This window comes from Podarcis muralis, chromosome 11 (genome assembly GCF_964188315.1).
Source record: "Podarcis muralis chromosome 11, rPodMur119.hap1.1, whole genome shotgun sequence".
NCBI classification, from domain to species: domain Eukaryota; kingdom Metazoa; phylum Chordata; class Lepidosauria; order Squamata; family Lacertidae; genus Podarcis; species Podarcis muralis.
The window spans coordinates 2,770,336-2,796,912 of NC_135665.1; the positions used below are offsets into that span (position 1 = coordinate 2,770,336).

Below are 26,577 nucleotides of genomic sequence, written 5' to 3' on the forward strand. Positions count from 1 at the left end.
AAAGGGAACCCGGCGTGGCTTTAGCTTGATGGGGGCGACTTGTGGATCCAGGCTAAAGGAGATGGGCGTACCTGTATATTGGCCCAAGGTGCCGTCAAAAACCTCGGCAAAGTCTTTGACCAGACCCTCAGTCTCTGCGTTAGAGATGCAGTTGATGCCGGTGACTTCCAGGCCGAGGGCATCAAACCAGTCTAGCCCTAGGAGGCTTGGCCGCTGACCTTCGACCACCACCAACCGGAGCAGGCCCGAAAAATCCTTGAAGGCGATCCGGAACCGGCCAACGCCTACCACGGGAACGTCGTTTCCCTGGTAGTCTCTCAGGTGTACGCGGTGAGAGTCGAGTTGCCTTTTGGACACTCTGGGTACCAGTCTTTTGATGGTGCTCCATGACACGATGGACAGGGCAGACCCGGTGTCGATCTCCATGTCACATGGAGCTCCTTCAATGAGCACCGTGACGTTCAGCTTGCGTCTCGTAGGCGAGTCGGTTTGGCCAATCGTGGTTCCAGACGGGCAGCGGCAGTTGGTGAGAGCGAAACAACTTTCCTTGGCAGACTGGAGTGAAGACTTGGACTTGCGAGTCGATGAAGGGGGGGTGTCAGACGGAGCCGATCGGCAGACCTTAGCGATGTGGCCCCTTCTGGAACACCTCCTACAGATGGCGTCTCTGAATCGACACTTGGCACGGGAATGGTTGCCTCCGCAGCCAGCACATTCCGGTTGGCCCTTGGACTTCTGTTGGAACTTCCTGCGCTCCCGCTTTGTCTGGTGCACATCATCGTCTTCACTGGAGGATGCCTCCTCACTGCTGGCCTCTTCATGATGCACCGGAACGGGCTCCCTAGCAAGACGCAGGCTGCTGGACTTGCGGATCTCCTGAGCGGAGCGTTCAGCAGCTTCTGAGGCCACAGCCTCCTCAATGGCTTTCTGTAGCGTGAGGTCTGGCTTGGCTAGGAGACGCCGTTGCAGATGGATGTCCCGGACCCCGCAGACGATTCGATCCATCAGGGCATCGTCTAAGTCTCGGAACTCACAGTGCATTGCAGCCTGTCGCAGGGCGGTGGTGTAGTTGTTGATTGACTCCCCCTCTGCCTGGTTCCTGTGGTAGAACGCATGGCGGGCAGCAATCTTGGACGGCTTTGGTGCGTAGTGGTTGCGGAGCTTCTCTTGGATCGTGTCCCATGGTGATGCCTGGACTGCTTCAGGCGCAACCAACGCTCGGGCCGTCTCAAACACCTCAGGCCCACAGAGGCTGAGGAATAGGCCCCGCTTCCGATCCTGTGATACTGCTGTCAGTTCGTTGGCTTGGAGGTAGCAGTCGAACCGAGCGAGGTAGGAGTCCCATGATTCAGAGGCTGGCGCAAACGGCGGTAGAGGCACAAGTGAAGCCATGATTCCGATGCCGGCGTGAAGGGTGATGGATGGAACACAGTGCTCTAGCCAGAACAGTCAGCTCTGAACTGGTTCTGCCCAGTGATTTCGCTCAGTGATTTCGCTCTGTGATTCAGCTCAGTGATTCAGCTCAGTTCAGAGGCTGGCCGCATCTGGCTGTGCTCTGATGTCCATCCATCCCATCCTCGTCGCCAGTGTTAAGTCGTGGGTTGACATAGCAGCCGGCACAGCGATCTCTTCAAGTAGCTCTTTATTATGGTAAGCTGGAATAGAACTGACCGTGAACAGCTCAGCCGGCCTGTATTTATAGGCAGCCGGCTGTCACATTGTATCCACAACAGCCCAGGGTTCCCGCCTAAAATAACTGCCGCGGACCTGAGTGAAAACTATCTACAGACCTGAGTGAAAACTATATACAGTATCCCCCTGTTGGCCCAGGGTGAAACTACACTACATAACACCTGTCCCCACTCGAAGAGATGCCAAGGGTTAAACCTGGGATCTTTCGTATGAAGAAATAAAGGTTGATCCAGTTTCTCTCACTGCTCCCCTGGTCTGCCAAAAGCAACTTTCTTAATCCATTCCTGGGCTGAAGCAAAGAAGCACCAGTCAGCTACCAGCAGGTGTCTTTTGGGGGTGTCTAGGGGTGAAGCCTTGATTAAAAACACCAGTTTCCTTTGTGAAATTTCTTGCCATGATTTGAGAAAATGACCTGTCACTGATCATTAAGGTTGAAAGTTGATGGACCTGAGCTTCCAAGTGTGCTTAGGCTGCATTTTGTTGGGTGCTGCCCAAGCACAGAAGCGCCTGGGCAAGAAGCGGGAGCCCCTTGGGTTCCTTCTGCCAATGCCCACTTGCCGTGGTTTGCTTTGCGTGACTCACAGCTGCTTGAGTTTAATCAGGCTCTCGCTTCATGGTTCTGTGGTTGTTTTGGTCAGGGTGTTTCCATCCAATGTTTATCCCTAGCTGTCAAGCAGCACTTTTCCGGTCATGGCTTAATGTTCTGTGACATAAAACTACACACCTAGGACTGCTTTCCTGGGAGCAAACCCACTGAATCAATGGCACTTGCTTCTGAGCAAATGCCTATAGGTTAGCAATGTAACGCATTGTAATGCCTTTGTACACCCCAGCCTTAGAGGATTTAAAGCCGACTTCTTCATGGGCATTTCCACATCTGCCTGCTCCACCCCCTCCCCCAACAAGATGCCGGTGCTGCTTTTAAGCACTTCACCATAGACAGAAATTAAATTGGTGCAGCTTTCCTCTTTGCTACCTGGCCATGTTGAGAAAAGCTGCAAGGAAAAATAATCATTCCCCTGTCTTTCCCCCCAAAGGCTGGCTGCATCTACCCCTTGAGAAATTATCACATCACTAGCAATTACTTGAAATTAAGACTGGTTGAAAGTTCTAACAGGAATTCTTTTGGTGATTTTATTTTAAATGCTGTTTTTGTGTGTTTTCCAGATCCTGGGTCATCACAGCCCCAGCAGCCCCAGCAGCCAGCAGTTGACACTTTTCCTTTCATTTTCTTTCCCATGAGCCCCTGGGGTGAATGCAAGAAGCATTGCCCTCACTCTCCTTGGCTTCATGGAGTCCTAGTATCCACTGTAGGGACTCATGGGAAACATGAACTTCCACTGGCAGTTCCAGAACCATGTTTTCCCAGTGGTATTGTCTGCTGCTGTTTTTACTTCCTTTAATTCCCACTTCAGTGCTCCCTTTCCCTCTGCCCATTTTTGCAGAACGAGAATTTGGGTGGATAAATTGATGGAGGGGTGGGATACATTTCACAAAAAGCCTAGTAGGTAAGTTTACAAGTTAGAACAAGAAGAAGTTGAACATGGCCTCTGGACCCCAAAAGAGCAACTGAATGTTGGCATGTGACCCCTCCAGCAAGCCCATCCAAAGTATGTTCTACAACTACTCTAAGATCACCAGAAACCAAACCAACACTACATTCACACCATAATTATGAGCATCAGTCATTGGTTTGTTTACCTTCATTTAATCCAAAAGTGATACAGGACACTGATTCAAGACTTCCTCTGCCTCTCTGGGATCAGAAAATAGAAATCAGAGAGGAACATTGACCAAGTCATTTTGTTATCCTGCAAAGGAGGGTGCAACAAAAATGCCGATTCTTCAAGCAAAAGGAAGACACACAGTGCATGGAAAGGATTCAGATATAGCCCATGCAGCTGTGTGAATAAAGAGACCCAGTGGACAATTCCGAAAGACTGGGCAGAGAATACAAAATCCAATAAACCTTTATAACATTCTCTATACACGATTAGCTCCTGATTGTCACATGTGTGAAGCTTTCCTGCAATATAATTGGATAACAGAACATGTGGACAACTCATGTATACATTTTCAGAGTCATGGCACCTCTGAATTATGGCACCCAGGTATCAGAGACATGTACTGTCATAGAATCATAAAATCATAGAGTTGGAAGAGACCACAAGGGCCATCGAGTCCAACCCCCTGCCAAGCAGGAAACACCATCAGAGCACTCCTGACATATGGTTGTCAAGCCTCTGCTTAAAGACCTCCAAAGACGGAGACTCCACCACACTCCTTGGCAGCAAATTCCACTGTCGAACAGCTCTTACTGTCAGGAAGTTCTTCCTAATGTTTAGGTGGAATCTTCTTTCTTGTAGTTTGGATCCATTGCTCCGTGTCCGCTTCTCTGGAGCAGCAGAAAACAACCTTTCTCCCTTTCTCCCTTACATTACTGTGCATGCAGTTACTGAGGATGTGAGCATAGGTGCATGCAGTGGTGTGCTGTGCTGTCTTGACATCTGCCCCAGGTTCTGGCATTCACCTGGGTCCCAGGTCATGATACCCAGGTATCAATTTCCTATAGATGTTAAACAGCATAGGAGGCAAGTTGCATCCTTGTGGCAGCATCCTTGTGGCAACCTTACCAAAAACTGCAGCAATCTCCTACCACCATCTCCTCAGCCCATCTTCCCTGGAAGCACTGAAGTTAGAACAAAATGGTCCCACCAAGCCACACTCCGGCTAGGACATTTCCAATGAAGAGAATTTCTCCCCTTCTCCACCTCCTGATGAAGATCATCCATGGCGGTTCCTGTTCAAGAACCAGACAGGCAACCAGATTGGAAAGCACCTAAAAAACCAATTTCATCCAATAAACTCAGAAGTTGGGTGACACACTACATACTTAAGCAACTTGCCCGCACACTGCAAATTTGCAATGTTCAGATCAGGCAGGTCAAGTGCTAGTCTGTTTAAGACTTTCAGGAGTGTCAGAACCACACCTTCCCTTAATATTTGTAATATCTGCTCCTCAGTGCCCTAGTTGCTTTCCAGCAGTCCAATAAGGGCAAGTAGCATCAATAACGTGCTTGGAAGTTTTCCTCTCTCCAAATATCTTGTTTACATCTTCAGATTATGCAATCCGAAGAGTAGACAAAGAGAGCCCGCCCCATGGGCACACCACAATGCTCTTGAATTTGAGAACCCTGGATTCCACCCCCTTTCTATATTTTTCTGAAATGGCCAAGATTATCGAAATGCTGATAAACTGAAAAAACTGCTCTGGTGTTCATGAGCTTTTGTGCAGTCCTTTTTCAAAGTGTAGTTTGGGCTCAGAGATGTGGAATGTGATCTTTGGCTAAATGGGTTGTTTGTCCCTTTCCACATCTTATGATGGATCCTGCTGAGTTGCTGCTTTTCTCCCTTCAAGCATATCTCAAATGTTTTGAGCAAACACTAACATGTTCAGTCTTAGGCTGGCCTAAATTGACAAAAGGTGTATCTCTTTGCTTTGGCAGGACCCATGGGCAAATTCAGCACATCAGATTAATAATTTAGAACAGGGCTTGGTTTCAATAGAGGAGAAAAGAATGTAGGCTGAATTGCCCTTTGGATGGAAATGAGGAATCTGTGTTTGTTTGTAGGTATTAATTCCTATTGCTAAATTAGCTCTTTCAACACCTGAAATACTTCCTGATCCCCACCCCCTTTGTGCTCCCAATCTACATCATTGCCCAATGCATCTGAGGTGGTTATCTAGTATACAAAGCCCTTAACAACTTGGGATCAGTTTACCTATGAGACTGCCTTAACTCACATGTGCCCACTTGACTGCTTTGATTGGCAGAATTGGCACTATTACAGGTGGCACATAAGACCTGTTTTGCATTTGCAAGAACTCAGATGTAAACAGGCCCCAAGCCGTTAGGGCTTTAGACACTAACAGTAGCACCCAGCGGAAGGGGTGGGGTGGGGGTGGTCTGCCCCGGGTGTCATCCTGAGGGTGTGTGTGACAAAATCCCCCTGGACGCAATCACTGCCTCGCCAGATCGCCCCGCCAGATCGCATGTGTGCCACTCCGGGTGCCCGAGCGGCTAGTTCCGCCACTGGTAGCACCTTGAACTTGGCTGGTAGCAGGGTCTGCTGCCAGCAATCATGCTGCAACAGTCTGCACTAACTGTAGCTTTGGGATCGAGCACAAATGAAGCTGCACATAGAGCATTGAAGTAAAATCCACGAAGTGATGATGAATTTAAGATTCTTGGGGGGGCGGGATGAGAAACAGAGATAAACTGACATCAACTGAGACAGGGCCTTCTTCATAGTGATGCTCTGGCCCCAGTTTTCTTTTCACAGGCAGGTTTGTCTGGTGCTGAGCTTGCTATATTTTCAGTGCCAAATGAAAACCTTTCTTGTTTCTCACACCATTTAGTTTGCATTCCTATATTCACTTTTATGGGAATGAGTCCCATTGAATTCAGCCGGACTTAGTTCAGAGTAGAACATTTGCTATGTTTTAATTATTTATTTATGGCATTGGGTAATTGGGACAGATTAGAGATTCTGTTGGTTTACTGCCTGCCTCGCTGCCCAGCAGTCTCCCTGCCTGAGCTGGGGGACCTGGTCTTGGCGGCGATGTTCAGGACTCCCAGAGTGTTGGTTCTTGGGAACATCAATATCCATGCCAAGGTGGGTGGCTCAGGACTTCATGGCTGCCATGACAATGCGGCTGTCCCAACATGTCACTGGTCCGACACATATGGCTGGTCACACTCTGGATTTTGTCTTTTTGACTGGGCCAGAAGAGAGTGATCTGTAAGTGGGGGGTATTGACACCAGCCCCTTGTCATGGTCAGACCACTTCCTGTTGAGCTTTAGGCTTTCAACACCCTTTCCCCTCTGCAGAGGTGGGGGGCCTATTAGTATGAATGATGGATGCAAGTGGTTTCCAGTCGACTCGGGGAGTTTCCCCCGCTGATATGGCAGGCACTTCCGTTGAAGCCCTGCTCAATCAGTGGAACAGCTGTTGACACAATCACCCCGAGTCCCCTCTCCTGCTTCATGGAGTCCGTCTGACTATGTGGTATCCTCTCAAACTTAAGTGAAGAATCAAGCTGAGATACAGCTTGAATGCAAGTGGAGGAAAACTCCAGACGAATGGCAGTGGCAGTGAAGGCAGCAAAAAAAGCACACTTTGCTACCTCCATGGCACCCTCCCTATGCCGCCTGGCAGAGCTTTTCTGGGTAGTGCAGGGACTTTTGTGGACTGGCTAAAAGAGGTGGTAGAACTGAGGGTAGCTTGCTCTGACTTGCTTGCCAAGCAGTTGGAGGGTAAAATCACCTTGTCTCTGCTGTAGTAGCATTTGAATCTCAAGAGACGTCTCGAGCACGGTGTCCAGTTCTGTTTCGTTAGATGAATTTCAGTTGCTGTGATTTGATGATGTGGACAAGGCACTTGGATTGAAATGAAATGAAATGAAGTTTATTATGGTCCCAGACCAGATTCACATACCGTACTAAACAAACATGAAACACAATAGAATTAATTTTGAATTTACAATAGAATATAACAATAAACAATACGAATATGACAGCCGTTAGAAATGTGATTTAGGTCTTAGTCTCTAAAATATTATCTAGGGTTTGCATCTGAGGCCTTAGTCTCTGTAATGCACAGCTTGTCCCTGAGTTTTATGGCAGCCACGCAAAATTTGGCCACCCTTAGCGTGATCTCTGGATCCTTATATTCTATCAGGGATTTTAAGCATTGAGGTTCAGACCCACTTGGAATTTTCTGTATAACAGGGGTGATGAAGACCAAGCGTATATCCTCTTAAAAACAACATCGTAGCATGAGAGACACTTGGATTGCTTTGGAAAACTATCTGCATTCTGGACCCTTTGCCCCTCTTGGCTGATAAAATCCAGCAGGGAGGAGACAGCTTTCTGAGATGGGCAGGTGGTCAGTGCTTCTTGATGAGAGGGGATGGTTCCTGTTTGTTTGATGGATGCAGTGAAAAGACCACTGCTTAAGAAACAACCCCTAGATTCTGAGAGCTACCAGCCAGTTGCCAACCTCCTTTTTTTAAAAAGCAAGATTCTTGAGTGAGTGGTCACTGACCAGATCCATGAGTTATTGGAGACTGATTTTTTAGATCCATTTCAGTTGGGGTTTTGGCCTGACTTTGGCACAAAAAACTGCCTTGGTCACCTTATATGATGACCTCTGTTGGGGGGGGGCAATGTGTCCCTGTTAATCCTCCTTGACTTCTCAAGGAAAGGTTATTAGAGTTGGAGGTGGGTGGCACGGCTATGCAGTGGTTCTGGTCCTACCTGGATGGTCATCTTCAGTGGGTGATGCTTGGGGTGTGTTTTTCGGCACCATGGGGCCTTCAGTGTGGGGTCTCTCTGGGTTCAATTCTATCCTCCATGAAGCCACTGAGTGAAGTCATCCAGAGTGTGTTTTCAGCTTTATGCGGAGAACACACAGCTCTAATTTTCCTTTACATCTATAGATTTGCCAGTGGATGTGCTGGACCAATGTCTTGTAATGGACTGGATGGGAGCCAACAAACTGAAGCTCAGTCCAGAGAAGACTGAGGCCCTGTTAGTAGGTGGTTCCCTAGACCAGATGGATGGAAGATTGCCTGCTGCTGATGGGGTTACTCTCTCTCTGAAGGAGCAGATACGTAGCTTAGGGATACTTCTGGAATTTCTGCTATTGCTTGAGACTCAGGTGGCCTCAATGGCAGAGAGTGCCTTCCATCAGCTTTTTGCCTAACTTCTGTGGCCTATGCTCTGGTAACCTCCAGGTTGGATCACTGCAAGGTGTTGTGTGTGGGGCTGCCTCTGAAGACAGTTAGAAAACTTCAGCTGGTGCAAAATTTGACAGCCAGGTTGCTCATCAAAACGAGATGGTTTGAGCATTCTGTATATCCCTGATGCTGGCCCGACTGCACTGGCTGCCAATTAGTTTCCAGTCCCAATTGAAAGTGCTGATGCTGACCTATAAATGCCTTAAGGACCCCCTCTCCCCATTCAAACCGACCCAGACCCTGCACTTGTCATTTGAGGCGCTTCTTTATGTCCCCCATCCCAGAGAGGTCCAGCGGTTACAACACAAGAACAAGTCTTTTCTGTGGTGGCTCCTCATCCGTGGGTGCTGGTGCCATCTTTACATGTCTTTAAGTGCCAGGCGAAAACATTCCTCTTTACCTTCAGCCATTAAATAATCTATGGCCTGTTAAATGTGGGGCAGTATTTTTATGATTATTTTATTATGATGCTGTCTGTGTATTATGTCTTTATTATTATGCTGCATAAATTATGTTCTTAATGTTGTACACCACTCTGGGATCTTTGGATAAATGTATATAAATGGAATATATGAAATATATTTGTAGATTGGGCAGTATAGGTACCGGTATGTCTTATTACCAACTGAATTAGTTTTCAAAACTCTGCATGTAAATTCTCAATGTCTTAATGACAAAGCATAATGTCTTATGGTGTAATGCCTTACATACCTCTGCCAAATAAGCCTCATAAACACAATGGGTGTAACTCCCAGGGAATTGTACATAGATTGTGTGTGTAGGATACAGCTTCAGTTTGTAATGGAAACAGACAACTGAATGAATAACAGTAGAAAAGGATAGATTTTTAAAAGTTTACATCCAAAATGCCTCTGCACAGTAGTTATTATGAACAGAATCAAAGTTACAACATGTACCAGAAGATTGCTAATGATTTTTGCTCTTGATTACAAAGTCTCTATTAGATATCTATATTTAAATACTTTTGCCAAGCTCTTAACAAAGAAAGAGATGACAGCTTATGATTCTATAACAGCACACTAAAGCAAATTGTGTAAATATGATATGTTCACAATTTTATTTCCCATAGCACTACAGATATATTCAAATATATTCAAATACGGGGGGAAATTAAAATTGATTTTTCATCAAAATTCAAAACTTGTTAATTAGATTCAGACATTAAGATTTCCCTTTCTTAGTTAAGCAGATTTAAGATTTTCTAAATGACTGTTAATTGCTAAACACATTTGTTTTTACAGATAGAATGAAAACCCAAATTACATGAAAACATCTGCTACAAAATGTTCTGCTCTATAGCTGGCCTTGCAAGTCTGATTAGCATCTGAGGTGGTCAAGTCCTCCTGTTCCCTGCAGTGACATTATGAATTCTTCTGTGGAATCTTGATGGTGACTGTCTTGACTTCTGTATACTCATGAAGGCCATATTCTCCACTTAAAGAGAGAGAGAGAGACCATCAGAATAGCAACAATATTTAATACATCTGTGATCCAGCATGTTCAATGTCCAAGAGCTGCAAATATCATCTGACAGTGTATTTTGATCAAATGTTACAGGAAGCTTGGATAGCCAGAGATGTCAGTCTCTGTGACAGCCTTTTTTTATGATGACAGACAGAGCCTGGGAAGCTTTGGCTTGGCAACTGAGTGGCTAGGAGCGGAATTTGAACACTACGGTCAATGAGCTACTTTTGAAAGTTAAACCATGTGCCTCCTTCAGCTTACACTGGTTGGTTGAGGGGGTTTCAAATGAGAACTTGGCAGTGTCAATTGGTTGACTGATAAGGGGGTGTTTCAATCAAGTCTGACAGAAGCCATTTCCTGTTTATGGAAGTGAAAGGACCAACATTCTGGTACAATTTCTATTCATTGCCATGAAGCTTCAAGAGAGTCTGACACAGGGCCTATTTCTAGTGACTGTGTCCAAATTCTCTTAGACACAAGAGCACCCAGCCATGGACTCCACAGGAATTATTGTCTTCCTCTGAGGCCTAATGCATGATCTGGGCTAGATAAGATTTCAGAATAGAAATCAGCTTCTTCGCCAAAGAAGGCTATTTGCTCTCCAAGAAAGCACAGAGGCTTGCATTCTGTATGGATCTGTGCTATCAGATACCATTTTATGAAATCTTTAAATGGAAGTTTGGGGTAGCTTCAGGCAATATTCTACTGGCATTTGTTTTCCTGCTAGAATGGACTGTTTTGTAAAACTGAAATGAATTGCACATTCACATTTTTTCATTTCAGTTTTACAAAACAGTCCATTCTAGCAGGAAAACAAATGCCACTAGAATATCCAACAGGGCAAACTTCTGGATAGAAAATGTAATTAGCAATGTTGAAGAATTCCAATGAAAACAGAAGCAAAAGCTACTGATGTTCACTTATTCACGCCATGCCCAGAATAGAAATCAATCCAGCAAATACTGATCAGTCTTTGCTGTTGTTTCTCAGTCCCAAAAATATATATAATTGATTATGGTTCCCACCCCCACCCCCATTTTAGATTGTGTTGAAATGAATAGTGTGGAAGTAATTGCATCATTCATTATGTTAAGTTGCTAAATAATTATGTAAATTATATTAAATAGTGAACAGTGAGATGTATAACTTGGCATTTGGTGGAAAAGAAACCACTGCAAAACAGAAACAGCACAGGTTATTTCCTTCCTAATTGTAACTGATATGGACAGCATATCATAGGATGAGTTAATACAACCCACAGTTTCTACACAGTGATGTTCCTTTCCTGTCTTCCCTGACTGGTTACTCATTCTTATAAGCCAAAGCAGCAGAAATGCCAGGAGAGCAAAGGCAGACTTCCTGGAAATAAGAATGTTGTAGTGGTGACATTTTGTGCAAATACGAACTTGCTCAGATAAAATCTCTGAAATCTGTATCTGAAACAAATCCCCACTGACTTTACTTACAGCTCTCGGCCATTTCCTGACATTTTGAATCCTCCGAAAGGAACCTGAGCAGCCACTGCACTATAGCAGTTCACCCTGAAGAAAAAGAGAAGATGGAGCAACTTAGTCATGGGCAGATATTCTGCTAGGTCATAAGAGCTAGCTGAGTTTCTTTACAGAATCTTGTACTATGTGCATACTTTAAAAATCACAATAAACATGAATTTCTTTCATGTCACAAAAATACAAGTATGCTGCAAGCTCTTCTGTATGTCTGCTACCTAACAGTAGCAATTGTTGAATTGTTCAACCCAATTCATAGAAAATACAGAAATACAGTACTGTCAACATGTGGAGTAGCATGTTGTTCAGTGATTATGGATAGTGAGCTTTCAGACTTAAATCCCTGCTCTGATAAGGATTCCTTGGGTTGTTTGCCTCTAAATTTTTGCAGTGTGTCAGCTTGAGCTGGTTTACCAGCCACACATGTTCCTGAAGAAGAATGGCCTTGTCACAATGATGCATGCCTTAGTCTACTACTCTAATGGACTGTAGGTGCGGGTGCCTTTGAAAAATATTCAGAAAATGCAATGGTCTTGGTGATTCACCAGCTTAATTGGTTCCCAGGCAGTTCCTGCACAAAAATGAAACTGTTGGTATTATCCTTTGAAGCACTAAATGGTCTGCGTCATCAGACCCTAAAGAACACCTGCTCCCATTTGTGCCTACCTGTGTGCTGAGATCTTCCTCAAAGGCCCAACCTCATGTGCTCCCACCATTTGCAGCATGGCAGATGGTGATGTGAGTTAGCAGTGGCACAGAAGCTGTAGAACTGCATCCCTTGAGAAATGTTTTTCAAAATTGTGCCTAACTCATGATGCCATCTGATGGGCAGGGTTGTATTTTGTGTTGGCTGCACATGCCTGTTATTGGAGCAGGATCTGTCAGCTGATAAGCAGAGGTTAAACCTTGCTCAGTTTCACAGGAGTCCATGCAAACCCCTTCTTGATTCAGAACGGCATTCACACGGAAACTGCTGCTAAAACTAAGCCGTTTGCCTGGAATCTCTTGCTAAAATGGAGGAAATAACCAACTTTGGGACCTCAAAGCACCTTGCATCTGATGTCATTGGGATGTCAGATGATTGACAGGTGGGTGGCATGTGATGCCAATTCTGATAAGGGTATGACCCCTGAAGCAAAAAAGATTCTTTGTTAAAACTACAGTCTAAAGATGTAGGAAGAGGTAGCAGACTTAATAGGTTCATGTCTCAAAGATGCTATTCAGGTTTGAGGTTACACAGCTTTTCTCTCTCTCCAGGTACTCTGTGTGCCTTCAGATCACAAATACCCATTAAATCGTGCTGTAAGTCTTCTATGTAAGGTTAATTTGGGTAAAATAACAACACCAAGGGTACTTACCAGACTGTTCCAGCCTGAAGAGCAGCTGCAAATGTCAGAGCTTTGTTAATATCTTTGGTAAACACTCCAGCTGCTAGGCCATAATGAGTATTGTTTGCTCTTTTTATAACTTCATCAACAGTCTTGAACTTCATGATTTGCTGAACTGGCCCAAAAATCTGTTTGAAATCAAAAGAAGCAATCAACAATTAGCATGGCAAAAATCAATAGATATTTTCTTGCAAAGTATACTTTCCCTATTACATAGGTCTTAAAGTATTATTCTCATTAGTGATCAAATCAGTGCTCTTTGACAAGGTGATTACTTTATAAGTTTAGACCCACATTTTCCCTATGAAACTTACCAACCTGCCTGCTCCTTCCCTATCACATTAATCTTCATAACACCATTAAATGGAACACAGAGATTCTCTATAGCATGGTTCATGGAGATTTCAGATTCAAATAAATGTAGAATCTCCTATTATAGCTATTGCCTTCAGAGGAGAACCAGAAAGATGTTCAGCAGTTTGGAAAACAAGTCCTCCAAAGAAATATCGAATATTGGGCTGAGTATGTTTGACCCAGAGAGAAGACTAAGAGAGGAAATGCTAGCATTCTTCAAACAACCAAAGGTCTGTCACACTGAAGAAGTTTAACTTCTCAGTTCTCTGCTGCCTGAGGATGCAGGACAAGATAATTTGCTGTATAATTCTGTCTACCCAGAACTATTGAATTCAGTGGGGCTGACTCCCAGGTAAATGGGATTAGGATTGTAGCCTTAGGGCTTGTCTACTCAGAAGCAAAATGTGGGTTTGCAGCTGTAGGATGTAAAGGCAACCACAAAGCACCCACCCCATCACAATGATGACACTGGACCTTCCCTTCATTAAGGTTGTTTCAATCCTTAAGGTAAAGGGACCCCTGACCATTAGGTCCAGTCGTGACTGACTCTGGGGTTGTGGTGCTCATCTTGCTTTACTGGCCGAGGGAGCCGGCGTACAGCTTCCGGGTCATGTGGCCAGCATGACTAAGCCGCTTCTGGCGAACCAGAGCAGTGCACGGAAACGCCGTTTACCTTCCCACCGGAGCGGTACCTATTTATCTACTTGCACTTTGACATGCTTTCGAACTGCTAGGTTGGCAGGAGCAGGGACCGAGCAACGGGAGCTCACCCTGTCGCGGGGATTCAAACTGCCGACCTTCTGATCGGCAAGCCCTAGGCTCTGTGGTTTAACCCACAGCGCCACCCGCATCCCTAGTTTCAATCCTTAGAAAGTGTAAAATAGCCAAGGGTGAAAACACACACATACATTTAAACAGGGGAAGGTCCGGGAGGACTTCGTGAAGATGCCCCTCGATTAAAGGGGAGATAGCTTAATCTAGCTAATAGATTTGCCTAACAGTGAAAACAGTTTGAAAATGAAACCAATTGCCTTGTGTGTGCATGTGTGCTTTCCTTTACTGGAGATTTTCAAGCTGAGGCCAGACAGCCATCTGTTGGGGGAGCTCCAGCTCTCAGTTTCCTGCATTGCAGGGGAGGGGACTAGATGACTTTTAGGATCCTTTCCAATTATACAATTCTGTGATTCTGTGAAATAACCTACCATGCTCTCTCTGATGCCATGATTTACACAGTGGAGAAAGAAACCTGCAAACCTGAAACTTCTTTCACAATGCCTGCATATAGAAGGAGGGGTGGGGTGGGAAAGGAATAGTTGAACTGGGGATGGAGAATTCTATTTATACTTTATGTCACTTTCACACATTTTCACACTCTAATAAGTCTGCTCCATTTCTTCATTAGTCTGGGTCATTTTTGGGAGGGGGAACACATCATATTTATACTTAGATTTTAAAGCATCTTGTCTAAATACATCAGAGAGACCTGGGTTCAACTCTCCACTCAGCCACAGAAGTGATATTGGACCTGTCACTATCTCAGCCTCAACTAGGGTTGCCATATTTCAAGAATACAAAACTTGCCGCCCACAAAAGGCAAAGAGTTATACTCAAACACACACTTTCTGGTTATGTTGGCAAAACCCCAGGCATTGGCAGATTTTTTGAAATCCCCCCCCCCCATGCTAATTTTGCCAGGCATATGGTACCCCTTGCCTAAACTATCTCACAGGATTGTTATGAGGATAAAATGGGCAGGGGAGAACCAAGTTTGCTGACTGGAGTTGTTTGGGTGAAGGATGGCTAGAAATACACACACACACACACACACACACACACACACACACACACACGCAGACACAGAGAGAGCAGCCAGAAGCAACAACAAAGATCACAAGGCACCCTCAATATCTCCGGAGGTTATATTTCTAGCTTTCACATTGAGACAGGCAACTGCTTTTAAAGAAAGGTGATAGTCTGGAAGAAAGCTCACTTCTCACACTTTCTATTGTCAGACTTTGATCACTGGTCAACCAGGTTTTGAAGTCCTTTGAAACAATACAAAACATGCAAAGCTTGCTTAGCAGAGGTAACACTGGGATCCATGCACACACTATGGGCAATTCTTCTTCTGCATAAGGTAGTTGAGCTTATGCATCAAAGGCAGTTGATGCATAAGTTCTTCAGGTTAAGACACCTTCTGGTCTGGTTCATTTGTAAGGTGCTTACTATGACTTCCAAAATCTATACTTTCTCTCTAAGTCAGTCATCGTTTTTTAAACTGCCACATTTATCAATGTCTTTGGTAAAGACAATAGAGCTGGAAACCAGCCTCCCACCAACCAGGCACTCTCAGGATGTTTGGGACAATAATAATAATAATAATAATAATAATAATAATAATAATAATAATAATAATTTATTATTTGTACCCCGCCCATCTGGCTGGGTTTCCCCAGCCACTCTGGGCGGCTTCCAACAAAGATGAAAGATACACTAAAATGTCACATATTAAAAACTTCCCTGAACAGGGCTGCCTTCAGATGTCTTCTGAATGTCAGGTAGATGTTTATCGCTTTGACATCTGATGGGAGGGCGTTCCATAGGACGGGCGCCACTACCGAGAAGGCCCTCTGCCTGGTTCCCTGTAACTTGGCCTCTCGCAGTGAGGGAACCGCCAGAAGGCCCTCGGAGCTGGACCGCAGTGTCCGGGCAGAATGATGGGGGAGGAGACGCTCCTTCAGATATACTGGACCAAGGCCGTTTAGGGCTTTAAAGGTCAGCACCAACACTTTGAATTGTGCTCGGAAACGTTGGCTGTTTAGGGCTTTAAAGGTCAGCGTTGGCCGTTTAGGGCTTTAAAGGTCAGCACCAACACTTTGAATTGTGCTCAGTGTCGGCTGCAGCAGATAGGAACTGAAGTCCAACTACACAGAGGGTGCTAGGCTGGTGAAGGTTGTGTTAAACCAGGCCTCGTTTTTCTCTGCCCTCAGACCCTCTGCATAAACCCTTTATTTGCACAGAAGCTGAAACCACAGGACAATCCCATGCAAGTTTACTCAGAAGTGAGTCCGACTGTGCTCATCTGGTGCTTAGTACTAGTACTACAGGATTGCAGTCATGCAGCACCATCCTATACTCAGTAAAACGTCCTGAGCTCGTGACATGCAAATACTGGCTGGTATTCAAGTAAGTTGTACTCAGAGACAACTCTTCAAAATGAATGAATGTGACTATGTTAGGCACATTAATTTCAGTGGGTCTGCTCTGAGTAAAATTTAGCTGAATGCCAGCTACTCATTTTAATTTTATTTCAATTGTTACAACAATCTATAGGAGCCAACGGAGCCATTTCCATATATTGCCAGAATATATTTAAACAATAAATGTCACTGTTTGTACAAATCAGTATTCAGTACTCCAGGTCTAACTGTTTTTCCTTTCAAAAGCACAAATCCACAACCATCTTAGAATTTGCTTGCAGTAAAAATTAGGAGGATGGCCTCACCAGGATTGTCAAGCCCTGACTTGCATTTCCTTGCTGCTTGACTTCAGTTTCGCTCTTTGTTTCAGGACATGAGTTATGAACATGAGCAGCTAGTCACCTGTAGCCACTGGTGGCCCCGCATTTGGATGTGCCTTCTCCATCACCTCAAAAGATGCATTTTGCCAGTTCAGTGAGACTCAGATGAGCATCATTATGGGGAGTATGCATCCCGATGTGTGTCCGCAATAGATGCAGGAGGAGGGGTATGCCTGTGTCAGATCCATGGCTTTTTGCAGTGGGAGGGGGCTTGGCCAAGGCTGTCTCAGTGGGGGCCCTCATTTCAGAGGAGGCCACTTCTCCCCCTCCCTGCTGTTGCTGCTGCCAATTTGATTTTCTCTCCTAATCTACATCAGATGCAGACCCTCCAAATGTCCCTATTTTCCAGGGATGTCCCTGGTTTAGATTTGCCATCCCAGTTTCTGATTTGATCCCGAAATGTCCTGCTGTTCCTTAGGACGTCCCTATTTTCATGTTGGAGGGTATGACATCACCTCCCAGAGGGAAGGAATAAGAGATGCGGAAGCTACTGCTCTTTGTCATGGCTCCTCTGACCTCTTCCTTGCTGAGGCTAATGGGCACTACAGTAAGGAGCAGCAGCAGCAGCAGCAGCAGGGACAGGAGTCTCCAGAGACAAGGTGTGGGCCTCTTATTGGGGCATGGGCCTTGTCAGAGAATGCTGGGAGGAAGATTTTCACAACTGTAGCTGCCCTTCAGCTTCTTTGGAAATCTGGATGTACCGTATTTTTCGCTCTATAAGACACACCAGACCACAAGACGCACCTAGTTTTTGGAGGAGGAAAACAAGAAAAAAAATATTCTGAATCTCAGAAGCCAGAACAGCAAGAGAGATCGCTGTGCAGTGAAAGCAGCAATCCCTCTTGCAGTTCTGGCTTCTGTGATAGCTGCACAGCCTGCATTCGCTCCATAAGACGCACACACATTTCCCCTTACTTTTTAGGAGGGAAAAAGTGAGTCTTATAGAGCAAAAAATACGGTATTTGATGATTGCCAAAAACATCTGAAAGTATTAATTCCTGCTGACCTGTTCTATTTAGTTGACCCAAATTAACACACATAGCTGTAAAAACGTAGTTTTACACAGCCTAGATTGGGGCTGGGTGGGAAAGGAGTGAAAACTAATCTTCTACATGCTTGATTTTTAAAAGGCACATCTTGCATGGCAATTGAAACATAGAATGTAGTCCAACATGCAGAATGTTCTGAATCAGCTTACCTCCTCTTTAGCAATGCGCATCTCATCTGTAACATTTGAGAAAACTGTAGGCTGGATGAAGTAGCCTTTGTCTCCCCAGGGGCCTCCTCCACATTCCAGTTTGGCTCCTTCTTTCTTCCCACTCTCAATTAGTGCCAGGATTCTATCATACTGCTCCTTATCAATCTAAATAAGAAATATTGCACTGATAAGTCACTCTCCCAGATATTTCTTTGGCTTTAAGATTAACAAAGCAGAAACAAAACCTCTTTACCAGCAAGAGATGGAGCAAGAAGTTGCCTCTGAGTGGTTGGATCCCTGCCACCTTTCCCCATGAAGTTCAGTAATTAGGACTTTAAGCACAAAAGAATTTTTCTTTTTTAAAGCAGCACTGCTTATACAGTCTTGGCACTCCTGTGAGCCGTGGACTTTCGTAAACTCTCTCTGCTCAGTTTTACATTCAAGTATTTAACTTCTCCTTTTGCCTTATCCAATTTCTGTTAAAAAATATTTTTGGATGGCATTTTCAAACCAATGACTTTTCAGAAGTGAATTCAGAACTGATTTCAAGACTGCAATTACATGCAGTAGTTAGCAAAAGCTAGTCAGTAAAACCGATTATAAGCCGATTAGAGAGGAAACCCTACTGCTTAATTTGTACTATATCTTCATTTCCGGCATTTTCTGCACCAAAGGAAAAGTAGAAGAATTATGGACGGGATTTTTAGTGCAGAGTCTTAGATCCTTGACATATCCCACATGAGGGTTATAGAAGATCTCCAGGCATAGGACGGTATATAAATTCAATAAATAATAATAATAATAAAGGATGTTTCCAAATGTAGGTGTTGGGTTTGGGCTGTGTTTCAGAACACCTAAGAACTGATTCCAATGTCATGGCTATGAGATGGAGATGGATGAAAACCTTTGAAATAAGGCTAGTGTAGAATGCTTGAAAACCACGCACAACACTGATGACCCAGATTGTGGGGAGAGTCTTTGCAACCCTTCTTGTGACTGGATACCTTCATGAGAACGCAAACACCATATTGTACTTATAATTGGCAGCAGGAGCAGCCACACACTTCTGCCCCGACCCAGTGTTGCATCCCTGTTTCCGTAACACCCCCAGACTTTGTGTGTTGAGTGTAGATGTTTGTAAAGGGAACGTGTCACACGAGGAGTTGCGCATGCTTAGGGGTTCCATGTGATTTTGAACTGTGTACAAATACAAAAGGTTTTCTTGCCTGACTGGGCCGACTGAAGGGCATGGCAGAATTGTTGGTTAAAAAGGAGGTTGAAATCAGTTCCTTAAAGGCAGCCTGGACAGGTGTGCAGAGGAAAACAGGGAGAGGAAGCTTGCCTTGACCAGAAATCAAGAGAGTCAGGGAATGGTTAAAGTGGGAGTCAAGAGAGTTGCACACAGCTTTGATTTGATGCACAAAGTTTGTAGACAAGAAAGACAACTTATATAGGGTCAGAAAAGGGCAGGAGCCAATGCAGTGAAGAAGGGGTCACAAAGATCCTATAAAGCTACTTTGGCTCAGAAGGGTTTGTGGTTTTCTGCAGACTTGCAGTGGCATAAGAAGAAATACTCCATGCCATCTCCCAGGATGTCTGCATTTTGAGTCCACCTGTGGCTGACAACACTGACCCAGGTGATAACCTTGACACAAAACACCGTTCCTTACCTGAGGACCTTGATTTACTCCCGGAGCCAGTGGGTTTCCAAGTACATTTTTCTTAGCCCTCTCAACACTCCTACGTACAAACTCATCATATATTGGCTCTTCCACAAAAATTCTAGACCCAGCTATGCAGCATTGTCCCTGATGGTAAAACAGGCCAATGTGTGCAAATTCCACAGCACTGTCCACTGTGAAGAAAGAGACACAGAAGAGGCCAACACTGAGCATCTCAGTCAATACTGTAAATCAAAAACAGCAGTCCTTGCAACGTAATCTAACAAACTGGTTTTTCACTTGCTTAGACACCTCCCCAAACTAACATTAAAAAGCTTTGCAACACAGTGGAAGGGGACAGCTTTGAAGACAAGAAATCTAAGAGAAGCATGTCACTCACAATCAGCATCTGCAAATATGATATTGGGGCTTTTCCCGCCAAGTTCCAAAGTGACTCTTTTCAGGTTGCTCTTCCCAGCAGCTTCTTTGATCATCTTGCCAACCTAAAAGAGAAGACACAACTTGAAACTGTGGTGTGTAACACCATATTTAGACTGTGGTCATTGCTTTGCAAGAGGTTCAGGCTAACCTCTCTTGTCAAATTGAGAGTGGAAAATAGACCTCCAGCTCAGTGGTTGGGCACATGTGGTGCATGCAAAATGCACCTCTAGTTAAAAATACAGTAACTGTGATATGCAGAGTAGAGAACTTTTCTCTGTCTAGGAGACGCTACTAGTCAGGCAATGGACAAACAGCCTGACCTGGAACAATGCAGATTCCTATGATTAACAGTGCTTTACTAATGGGATATATTACAAAATATCTGTGTTCTGCAAGCTTTGGGGGACTTCTCACACAATATATCAATAATCCTTGGGGTTCGAATGATGGCTCCTGGAAAGTGAATGGGAGTCCTGCCACCCAGATTGGCCAGGCTGTGTGGAGTGTGTGAAGTGAAGGGGTTGGGTGGCATATGAGGTCAGCTATACACCTTTCTCTCACCAGCCCAAAGTGTGTGTAAGTGAGGGGGAGGGGGTGAGTTCCCGGGGAAGAAGCCTGGATTGTGAAACCCCTCTGAGAAGGTTAGCTCTGTGAGGGGAAAAGTGGCCTCCTAGCAACTCTCGGCACCCTTAACAAACCAACAGATCCCAGAAGCCATGACTGTTTAAAGTGGCATGATATTGCTTTAAATGTGCAGTGCAGATGGGGCACAGCCAATTCAATAGCAGCTTCAGTCGAAGAATATTAATATCAAGGAAAGTGTCAGGAGTGGAGCTTAACAGTTGCTTATATCAACTTTTGGGGGCTAAAATGTGGCCAAAGTGTACAGATGCATTCTTGTCAAATAACCCTGCACAGTGAAAAATATCTTGGTCCCCCTCCACACTATTCTTCATTAAAAGTAGTCCTTTCTAAAATACGAAGCATGCTCACAATGAGGGAGATAAGCTACCTATTTTTGTAGAATGCAGCTTTCTGTATAAAAAAGAGAGATGAAATAAAAATAAAAATGTGTATTTTTATTTTTAAACTGAAATTTGAGGGGGGAAACAAAAGACTATGCCAAAATCCAAACTTCACCCTCTCCTCAGCTTTGAAGAATCAATTTTATATCCAAAAATTCTTTTGCTTGAAGAGATATTCTTTCAATTCAAACACTATGTAGATGTGTTTGAGGTAGAGTATAACAAGCAACAAATCATTTCTGCGACATTGTTTAGGAAGCTCACAGTCAAAAAAGGTTAACATAATTACACAACCTAGGCATTAAATCACTTGTCAGAGTCTGTGTGGGTGGGTTGAGGACTTTTGTGGTGTCATTTAATCACAGGGTTGGGCAAATACCTCAGTAGAGCCAGTGAAGGCCACTTTATCTATGTCCATGTGACTGGAAATGGCTGCGCCAGCCGTGGGTCCATACCCTGGCACAATATTCACTACTCCAGGTGGAAATCCTGCCTGAATATCAGAGGGGAAAGAACACAGTTGTACCTCTCAGCCATACAGTTACTGCACCTGTGTTATTTACGATATTTCATCCCATCCGTTCTCAAAGAAACTCAAAGAAAGAGTGCACACTCCTCCTTCCCCCAACCCCCAACCTTCACAAAACCTTGTGGTAAAATGCATGCAACACTATTGTGGTGAGTGAAAAGCTAATACAGTGGTACCTCAAGTTACATACACTTCAGGTTACAGACGCTTCAGGTTACAGGCTCCGCTAACCCAGAAGTAGTACCTTGGGTTAAGAACTTTGCTTCAGGATGAGAACAGAAATCGTGTTCCGGCGGTGCGGCGGCAGCGGGAGACCCCATTAGCTAAAGTGGGGCTTCAGGTTAAGAACAGTTTCAGGTTAAGAACGGACCTCCGGAACGAATTAAGTACTTAACCCAAGGTACCACTGTACTTGCAGAAGACGCCACCTCCCTTCCAGAGGCAGCATGAGAAGAACCTCTGTCGTTGCTCCGGCTAAGGTGGCCAACTAATTAGAGGTTTTAGGCTTGTTGTGTTATACCAACAAAAGCAGCTGAAGTTCCTTCTTGAGATGCATTATCTTTTCTTCCTAGAAGTCTAATAGCTCTCTTTTGCAATACAACCCTGTGGGTGGGGACTGGGGCAAAGTCAAATAGCAAGTTTTGTGGCTGAGCAGGGATTTGATTGTGGGTCTCCCCACTCTTAACTCCAGCCCTCTAGCCATGACCTCATGCTGGCTGTTTAGCATGGATGTGCTTTATTTCACATTCCCCTGTGACTCTAAAAGTATGCATGAAACATTCACTTCAGTATCCTTATTGTTAGGTAGCAAACTGTTCCTGATGCGAACACAGTGCAATCAAAGCCTGATTAATTAGTCAAAGGTCTGATTCACACATAACAGTTGTGGCAAAAGTGCCTCTTCCATGTAGCCAGATCCCTAAGTGTCCTAGTAAAGATCCCTATATAGGAACCACAAGGGCTGGCAATTATTACCTGCATTTGCATCACTGGGAAGGAGAGGCCACCTCGGAAGCAACCATTTCCTGCCCACCAGATTTCTGTTTGAACTGAAGTTACAAGCTGTGGGTGTCGCGAGGGGCAGAGCCATGCCAAAGTGGATTCTGTGCTGCTGCAATTAATTTTAGCAAATGCATTGGACTTGAAAGAGGCTCTGTTGTGAAGAAAAAATATTTGACAGATTGCCTTATAAAGCAACCTGTTGCCTTCTCAGCATATAGTCTGTGATGAAAAGGGCATCTTTATTTTAAAATGTGAGGCTTTTTTCTGGCCTAGAACATGCCACTAGTGCCTGATAGTCTTTGTTTTCATGCCACTGAATACAGCCCAAATGAAAAATTGGTTGTACTAGTATTGTCTTTTAAGCTGAGTGAGTGCATATGTTTTTAAACTATGTGGTTTGACTGGCTTGTGAATCAGAGGTCCTGTGATCTGTCATGTCCTGGTCCGGGTGTTCTCCAAGTCTTACATACACACACATGCACAGCTGCACACTGTAGAAGGATTTTGTTCACTTGCTTCTTGGGGAGTTGACCAGGAATGGGCTGGGGACTTAGAAAGTACAATAAGCTTTGAAGGGGGCTCAAGTTCAAAGGTAGTTGGTGAACCTTCTGGTAGCATAAAGTCAGAACTTTTCTGGAACTTTCCAGATCATGGATCATTGATTCACAAACAAGTTAAACTGGAGGCACTCGATATTATTCAACAGGTTTAGTTTAAACCCTGGGACTGTGTGTAAGGATCTGAAGCCTAGACCACTAATCCAAGACTGGCATTAGAAAATAACTAGAACCATGATCTCAGACTCTGTCCTATCAGCAGCCAGTGAGGTAAGAGGACAGAAGACACTCTGGGTCTCTCTTCCTTTCCATGGTTATTCCGTTTTGGTGGCTGCAAAACTAAACCTATTCAGCTGGAAGAAAATTCTCTGTCTACTACAGAATCACTTCCTTTCCCCTTCCCCTTCATCTTGCCCCACCCTGGAATGCTGCATTGTTTATGTTCAGGCTTCATTCAGCAGAAGGGCTCCATCTGTTTAAAAATCTGTTAATATCCATAACATGATCGACACCCTTAATATTAGAATGTTGGTCTTTAAGGATTCATTTATTGACAATCTATGACTTTTGAGCAGACTCTCATTGCTTTATGAAAAGTGGAGAAGAGAAATGCCAGTGAATACCAAAAAATAAAATAAATGTGAATTCCAAATGGTGATTTTCAGTGTGAGTCACCCGTTGCAGGCAGAGTTACTTGTTGACCCATAACCATTTAATTGCAAGTGGCATTTCACTGTTTGCTCACTTTTGCTGAGTCACTGTTGCCGTGGCAAGAACAAGATATGCTGAATCACTTTTGTTAGTTCTTTGGTTGGTTACTTATTAGCAACACTTGCCAGGACCACAATTATCTTCACTTTATTTTCCTTTTGTACAAAAGGGAACAGGGAAAAGATTTTAGTTGCAAACCTAACCTCCTACATGAGTAAGCTCCATTGACTTCAACAGGACTTGCCTTTGAGTAAGCATGGTAAAGACAACCACCTTAGCCTTAGCTCCTCCAGTTACCTCTCCATGCTGGGAGTATTCTTAGCTTATTTTTCTGCTCAGGAACCACATAAGATTATTCTTCACTCCAGGTTGCATAGCAAATACCATTGTGCTGAAGAATCCAACAGAATGCTTAAAAATGATTGTACCTGTTGCTTTCATACACCAGTTCTAACTATGTTTTCTAGAAACTTAGGGCTTATCCACACTTCCTCTTGTTTCACGGCTTTCCTGCAGGGAAAACTGCTCCTTAGTGCTCAATTGGTGCAAACAGCAATTCACGTTTTCTCTGGATTGACATTTGCTCCAATTTAGCACCAAAGAGCCAGTTTTCCATGGGAGAGTTGTTGGGCAAGGGGGAAACTTCTCTGATCTGTGCCTAGGAGGCATGGGCCAAGTGGAAAACTGCTCAGATGTGTGCTTTCCAGGCATGGGACAAGATGAGTCCTTAATGCAGCCTGATTTCTACATGCAGCAGAATGGAGTGGGAGAGTGTACCAAGGTTAGAAAGTGGGCTGTCAAACTTTGGATTGCAGGTGGCATATCCAATTGTTCAATGCTTCTGCACTAAAACAAAAACTATTCCTTCCCTGCAAGAAGAAAACCAGCAGATCTATGTCTCCCTCGTTACCATCTCATTTGGCTGCCTTGGTGCATCTAGCCTACATCCTACTGATCTGAAAGAGAGTTGCTTCTAAGCAAAGACATTTTGCATTACAGCCCTATAAGGTGTGCATTTATCCTGGGCACACCAAACATGATGCTTGTCAGTTTTGTGCTTGGTAGGGTAAATATTTCAGTCACAAAGTTAAATTAATATCTCAAATTACAGACAAGAGTTTCATTACTGAGATACTTGCATGAAAAACCACCTCCCCCGCCCCCACCCTCCAGACCAACATTCTGCTTTTCTGAGCTCTTGTTTGCTTTTGCTTCCAGAAGGCCCTGATGATTGCCAAGATGTTCAGTTTGCTAAGCTGCTAATGATTTGTTTTCTGAGCAATTTAGACTGGAAAGCTATGTGAGGCTTCATGCCCTTGACTTGCTTCAGTGGTTTGCAGTGCATTACAATTCCGCAAGACAAGGTTAGACATGCTGCAAGCTGCACTGACACAAAACAGAACAGCCCTCACTGTTCAGAAGCCCTGCGAAGGTAAGGGCTCACTCACATTCACATTTGGGAACATGCACATGGCAGCTTTGCTATGGCAACTCACCTCTTTAATTAAAGACCCCATGTGAAGAGCCGTTAGTGGAGTTTGCTCTGCCGGCTTGACGACCACGGTGTTTCCACAACAAAGAGCAGGGGCAATCTTCCAGACAAACATAACCAGGGGGAAGTTCCACTGAAAAGGCAGCACAAGAACAGATGACCAACAAATCACAGCAACACATTCTCCTATCTTTCATATTCTCTTCACATCCTTTATGCTCCCTAATGCTCTGTGGGTCTTGTGCATTTTCAGATTCAATAAGCGATGAAAAGTCAATATTGGATTTGGTGAAAGTGAGCCCAAGTGGACCCTTTGTCTTTTCAGTGTGCTGGCTCGGGGCTTATCTCATGGACTGACCCTGATGACAGAACCACTGCCGCCTGTGAGATCTGCACAGAAGGCTCCCCATTCTCTGTGTGGCAGTGGCCTAGGATGACGCTATCTTTGCATCCCTGAGAACACCTCCTGGGCTTTGGTTATGACATCTGCTAAGCAGACCCACCCTTCCAGTTCATGGAAGATAAACTCATTCTTTCCAAACCCTGAAACAACTTCTGAACTGGAAGTGTGTTAATTGAACTGATAAACAGCTCCCTCCCTGATTCCCTTTGTTAAATGGACCTCTTGCAGGAACGGAAGCAGGACATGGCAGGATGCTTTGATGGTCACAACAAAATAGCTCCTTTTGGGGTCTCAATCATATTACAACACAGTTGGCTGCTGAGCTGCAATCAGTGTGTAAGGTCTTTATGATTGCGAGCGGCCTGTCTATCTAACCAAGAGAAGGCAGCATCAAGGATGTGACAATGACACATGCACTCTGCTCATCAACACATGGAAAACTTAGATAACATCCACACCATGGCTCTGCCCCTCCAAAAAAAATGATGGGAAGTACTGTTTGTTAAGAGTGCCAGAATTGTAGCTTTGTGAAGGGTAAACTACAGTTCCCAGAATGCTTTGGGTTTCTGGGGATAAACTGCAGTTTTCAAGATTCTTTGCAGACCTTCTTGTTTGCAATTTGGCTGATGTCCACAGTTTTCAGACTGATTGCTCACAAAACATTAAGGGATGTTTAATGATTTCTATTTTACCCTCCATCATTCTGAAATTTGGCAGAATTCAGAAGGAGCAACCATGCTTTGAAATT

At 44.4% G+C, this 26,577-nt stretch overlaps 1 protein-coding gene across 2 annotated transcripts in view; it reads right to left on the reverse strand.

The window, feature by feature from the left end:
- Positions 1 to 9,335: 9,335 nt before the first annotated feature.
- The window catches only part of ALDH1A1 (aldehyde dehydrogenase 1 family member A1), a 55,001-nt gene continuing 37,759 nt past the window's right edge, over positions 9,336 to 26,577 (reverse strand). For both annotated transcript variants that reach the window (XM_028748537.2, XM_028748538.2), the window contains exons 7-14: positions 25,431 to 25,559; positions 21,515 to 21,628; positions 20,070 to 20,172; positions 19,679 to 19,863; positions 18,009 to 18,173; positions 12,847 to 13,004; positions 11,447 to 11,521; positions 9,336 to 9,950 (exon numbers count right to left, since the gene is read on the reverse strand). In XM_028748537.2, the coding sequence (XP_028604370.2) occupies positions 9,878 to 9,950; positions 11,447 to 11,521; positions 12,847 to 13,004; positions 18,009 to 18,173; positions 19,679 to 19,863; positions 20,070 to 20,172; positions 21,515 to 21,628; positions 25,431 to 25,559 (1,002 nt within the window). In that variant the 3' untranslated portion in view covers positions 9,336 to 9,877. The remainder of the gene's footprint in view (positions 9,951 to 11,446; positions 11,522 to 12,846; positions 13,005 to 18,008; positions 18,174 to 19,678; positions 19,864 to 20,069; positions 20,173 to 21,514; positions 21,629 to 25,430; positions 25,560 to 26,577) is intronic.